The 5,463-nt window shown below is 34.5% G+C and overlaps 1 protein-coding gene across 4 annotated transcripts; it reads right to left on the reverse strand.

Annotated features, from left to right (window-relative positions):
• Positions 1 to 761: 761 nt before the first annotated feature.
• On the reverse strand, positions 762 to 4,918 carry LOC140864771 (uncharacterized). Of its 4 annotated transcripts, none has more exons than XM_073269120.1 (6): positions 4,623 to 4,918; positions 3,392 to 4,532; positions 2,468 to 3,299; positions 2,093 to 2,164; positions 1,158 to 1,237; positions 762 to 1,044 (listed from the first exon to the last, which is right to left on the reverse strand). In XM_073269120.1, exons 3-6 carry the CDS (start codon positions 2,692 to 2,694, stop codon positions 1,025 to 1,027), a joined length of 399 nt encoding a protein of 132 aa, XP_073125221.1. In that variant the 5' UTR covers positions 2,695 to 3,299; positions 3,392 to 4,532; positions 4,623 to 4,918; the 3' UTR covers positions 762 to 1,024. The 4 variants fall into 4 exon arrangements, with proteins under 4 accessions (XP_073125221.1, XP_073125219.1, XP_073125218.1 ...); XM_073269118.1 differs by lacking the exons at positions 762 to 1,044; positions 1,158 to 1,237 and adding an exon at positions 1,827 to 1,997 and having other exon boundaries at positions 3,392 to 4,158; positions 4,506 to 4,532; XM_073269117.1 differs by lacking the exons at positions 762 to 1,044; positions 1,158 to 1,237 and adding an exon at positions 1,827 to 1,997 and having other exon boundaries at positions 3,392 to 3,940; positions 4,065 to 4,532.
• Positions 4,919 to 5,463: the final 545 nt, after the last annotated feature.

The following is a 5,463-nucleotide window of genomic DNA, read 5'->3' on the forward strand; positions in this document are numbered from 1 at the left end:
TCAACGCTTCAGGCAGTGATTTTGACAAACTTGCTTCAGCTTCGTTGATGAACCAGAATCTTCGACTTATGCTCTGGAACGCATCATAGACGAACTTCTCTCTACAACGCAGAGTCTTCGCAATCGCATCCAAGGACAAGATGCTGGCATTGCAAGCTCTAGATCCGCAATTATGTCTCGTCTCAACAGTCTATCTTCTGAGATTGGCAGATGCATCACCGAACTGAAAAACTACAAGGAACGCAATATTCGAGCCATGGATATTGTCGCCGAACAAGTGTCACAAACTGTTCATCGCACAAATGAGCACACCTCCGCACAAATCTCAGTTCTTCAAGCCACTACAAGAAAAACGCAAAAAAACAACGGATAAAGGGGGTTAAAAACTGTTGTAATTGATGGTGTTGTAAAAAGTACACCCCTACGACAACGGATTTTATCCGTTGTCTTTGAGGAAAACGACAACGGATAAAATCCGTTGTCTTTGAGAGAATTTATCTGTTGTTGTAGACATGAATCCGTTGTCTTTGAGGGAAACGACAACGGATTTATCTGTTGTCGTAGGGACGTGTTTTTAACAATATTATCAGTTACAACAGTTTTAGACCCCCTACGACAACGGATAAAATCCGTTGTCGTTTTCCATATAAAAAACAAAAAATAATAATATATAAATTTCAATATTATAAATAAACCAAAATTTAAAATTTCAAAAATAAAATTTAATATACATTTTTTTAGTATTACAAATCACTCGAAATTATAATTCTAATTCAATATAAATCGAAACACATAAATATCAAATATACAACTTGCATCAATTTTCCGAGCTCCTCGTTGTTTCTCATGGCTCGATCATGGCCAATAGCAAGTGCCTTAGGATTATCATGTTCTTGCTATCATACGGAGCATTTCTAGCCAACTTCAACACCTTCAAAATCTAATTCTAATTCAATCTACACTATAAAATAGAGCTATGAACTAATCTATATAAATTAACTTGAAATACTCATTTCAGCATAGATTAACATCCACTTGTATCCCCTGCAACAATTCAGAACAAGATTACCACATTAAATGCAAATTTTCGAGAAGTATATCTACTGTAGAGAACAAAAAATGAAGAACAAAACAATCTGTTGCACCAATATGCTTACAATCCGTATTATTGTTTAGCTTCCATCTGCTTAAGCCAATATAAAGTTGCATATATAACCTCAATATACGGCCTTGCATCCTATAATAAGTGGAAAAAAATGTTAAAAGTACATTTAAAAAAAACCAAGAACAAAACAAAAAAAAAACCGCATCATCGTTCATGTATCTTTTCAAAACAGCTCCAGCCTAGCATATGCTAAAATTATAATGTTTAACCACAATTTCATTAAATACAATGGTGATCTCAACAGGAAAGGTGATTGATTATCTTGGCCTTTTCATTACCGTATAAGGCACTAACCAGAAAGAAATTCTAAACTAAAAAATCTCAAGCAGCACCTAGAAGTTAAGTACAATGATCTTGAATCCCGTTAGATATAAAATATCCTATCACAACTATTTCAGTATACTTATAACTAATTAGAGGTTGCAAGTACTACCTTAAAATCATTAGTCTCAAAAGTTGCTTGCACATATAAAATGGAGACAAAAATAATTTTTAGATCTTCGGTACCCCTCTCATCTGTCAGCTGAGCCAACACAATGGAGGCATGAATTAAACAACAAAATCTACGTATATGGACCAAAAATTGGGCAATAAAGGTTCGAAAATAAATACCAAGACTAATGTCCACATGGGTTCAAGCTCAAGAGCTTTGGCATCATGTTAGAACATCAAAACTGCCATGAGCTTGAACTAGGGGAAAGTGGATCGAAAATAAATTTAAATTTGAAAATGGCCTGCCCTTCCTAGCGCATTTGTCACCACCACCACCACCACCAAGGACTCACTCACTCCACTAGAATTCCAGCAAAATGGAGAATATGGATGTTTTATACTTCATAAGAAAAGAAGATGGCACACTTAATATTGATTAACAATCACGAGTCCAAAAACATGACGTGGATTATGCTGGTGACAAAATAGAATTACCTGTTAAGGGATAAGAACGCATGTCCCCATTTGAACTTCCCGAGATGTAGCTCTCCAGTTTCTGTCTCTCCACTAATTAAATACAATGAGGTATAAGTAGTCAAAATCTGTGTAATGACTTCTTAGATTTAGTCATGTAGCTCTATTTAAAAATCTTTGAAGTGTGACTATATAATTGCACAAATCAACATGTTTTACACCCCCGGTTTTAAGGTGCATACATCTCGTCAAAACAAGATTACTATATAATAACATTCTAAAATCAAGCTGTATGACTCTCACATTAAATTCAATGTTGAATTTACAAATTGTAATTTAAATGCGTGCACCTTACAAGCAAATTGAGCTAATCAAGTATTTCAGGAGGGGTGTAACCTCATTATAAAAAGAGCTCCCGCGCACGCACCTTTTTCTTTCTTTTGGAGATGCACGCCTTGTGCAGTAAAAAAGAACGAAAAAAATATTACCCTCCCAATGGCTTCAAACAGGGATACATTGAAAGTTGCTGCAGTGAGAATGACTTGAGGGAAGCTAGTGGCTCCTGGAGCCGGGCCCATAAACTTGTTGTATTTCAAAGCAGAAGTAAACGTCACGGCTGTCATAAATTACTCGAAAAAAATATCAAGGATCATACGGATATCGTAGATTAGAAACATCACTGAAAAACAAAGAGAAACAATATTATGGAAGTAGCAAATGAATCACAGAATCTATCAATTTAACTTCAGATCTGAAAAACTATACCCGTGAAATGAACTTGTAAAACAAGAAACATAGAGGACAACACAGTAGATTAAAAAACTTACAGAGCATAAATGAAAACACAAGTCATAAAAAACTGGTGTTCAAGTTTAATGTCTCTGTCAGATGCACTAATTATTTAATCAAGAACAGGGAACCAAGAGGAAAATCAGGTCAAGTGGACAGATTAGCTCTGAGAAGCCTAAAGAATGCTCAAATAGCAAGATGAACTACTAACAATCTTCAGCAGGAATCGGAGAAAGTGTTATATATCAGTTCATATTGTTGCTTTGTCAAATAAGAAAAGTAGAGAATATCAGAGTAATTTCACTACAGAGAATCTTAGTAAGGATGTTAACTGGACAATATAATGTCATATCTAAAATGTAGCACTTACGGAAGAATCATTGTTGTTCCCTCGAGCGGAATAACATCATGCATCCATTCAACCTTAGAAACGTGGTACCTTCATGTAGAATGATAAAATGAGGTAGCAAATCAATAATGTTACTCGTGCACATATCAAGAAGTCAGCACCATACGAAAACAAAAGCTTACCCATCTTGATCCCAACATCTTACAATACAACATTTCCTACGACTTTTGACCTGCATCTTAAAATAGACTAAAAGGAAAACTAAAAATAGATGAAAAGTTGATTTTTCAGTCCAAACTTAACATTTCAATCCAAACTAAATCTCACAACACCTCCTTTATTCACATTTAATTTAGCAACTTACATTCCAAGGTGGTCTCCGATTTTTCTCGTCGGAGTTAGATAATCAGAAAACTTGAATTACGAGAGGCCAAATAAAGAAAAAACACCTTAGTTGAATCTGCAAAATGCTATCACATATGTAAAAATAAAACAAAATGAATTTCACATGGTTCCTGATTATGTTGACGCACTCATTTTTATGAACTTTCAGAAGAGAAGAAAATCCACAGCAAAAAATGTCAAGAATTACTTTGGGGAAATGCCAATTCCAGCAGTAATCTAAGAGACCAGCAGCAGATATGCCAGGCTTTTAGGGTACACCAGATGGAATTATGAATATGTACGAACCCTCCAGAGCCTACATAGCTATTCTTATGATGCATAGCCAGCTACGTACCAATACGTAAAAATCCATACCCACAAATAAATATATATATATAAATATATTAAGAAAAATAAAAATCATAAATAATAATTAGAATATTCAACTGAATGGAGTTAATACTTGATTACCAATTGTATCTCTAGTTAGCTTCAATGATTACCAACTGATACCGATTCTATTTAGGCTTCCTCAAAACATCTTTTTGCCTTGATTATGCTTCAACTACAATCAATTACAGTACATAAAGAAGAATATTTGCAAGACTAGATATGTATTACTTAACCTAACAAGAAATTGAAATAAACACAGGAAGCTGTACAGAAAATAAATTGAAGGAACGACTAACTTATGTTCATAATATAACTAATTAAGACATAAATCCAAAAGCATCGAACCGAACTAGAGATAAAAATATGAAATAAAACATCAAAACCCTAGATAAACACCAAATAATAACAAGCAAAATGCTTAGAATCAAAGGAACGAGAAATATAAGAATTCCAGATCAAAACAGAGAAAAAAGAGCCAAAAATATAAAAAAGTAAAGTAAAAAAAGAAGAGCGTGAGACCTTCGATCCTGACTTCAGTTGTGACGCCTACAATCCATAATATATCACAAATTAACAATATAGATTCAAATGAACCAAAAATCTCAAATTTCGAAACCCTAATTTTTTTATATATACCTCAAGTTTTCAAAATCGAGTTCCCAACTTGTAAATAACCTTGCTCCAAGGCTGAACTCCGGTAGGCGACGGCAACGGAGCGAAAATCCCACGGCTGAAGAAAATATGGTTGACGAGGATGACGATTACATGGTGCAAAATCGGTATCAAAATATAGCACTTTCCGAGTGCTTTCCAAATCTACTCTCGGATCTAAATTTCGAGAACCAACGACGGAGATATTGTCGGTCAAAGGTGGCGTTTTTGGTTGGAAAAAAATGGAAGAAATACTTGGAGAGCTAGACATGGACGATGAAGGCGATGGGAAATAATTAAAATGGTATAATGAGAAGAGAGATGTATCAATTTTTTTAAAATAAAAATGAAAAAACCGTTGTGGTATCCTTAAAAAAAGCCAGCTAATAGACAACGGATTTTAAAAATTGTTTTCTAAAAGCGGGTTTTTTGGGAATATGACAACAGTTCATTAAAACCGTTGTCGTAGCTCAAAAAAACCTCGCTCATAGACAACGGTTTTATAAAACCGTTGTCTTTGCCATACATAAGACAACGACTTTTTAAAAACTGTTGTCTTTTTTTTAAAAAATACGAGTAACAACAACGGTTTTTAATATAACCGTTGTTAAATGGAAAAGGACAACAGTTTTTTTCAAAAAACCGTTGTCTATTGGGTGTTGTTGAACCCCAAATTTCTTGTAGTGTAATGAAAAAATAGTGTAATGCAGTAGAGTAAGCAAGCAAACATATGTTTATGGATGTTCGGAGCTCAATCTCCTACGTCACCCCTTCTTCCTCACGGGAAGGATACACTAGAAGACTTTGGTTATTACAACGTCTTGCA

This window comes from Henckelia pumila, chromosome 4 (assembly GCF_033568475.1).
Source record: "Henckelia pumila isolate YLH828 chromosome 4, ASM3356847v2, whole genome shotgun sequence".
NCBI lineage: Eukaryota > Viridiplantae > Streptophyta > Magnoliopsida > Lamiales > Gesneriaceae > Henckelia > Henckelia pumila.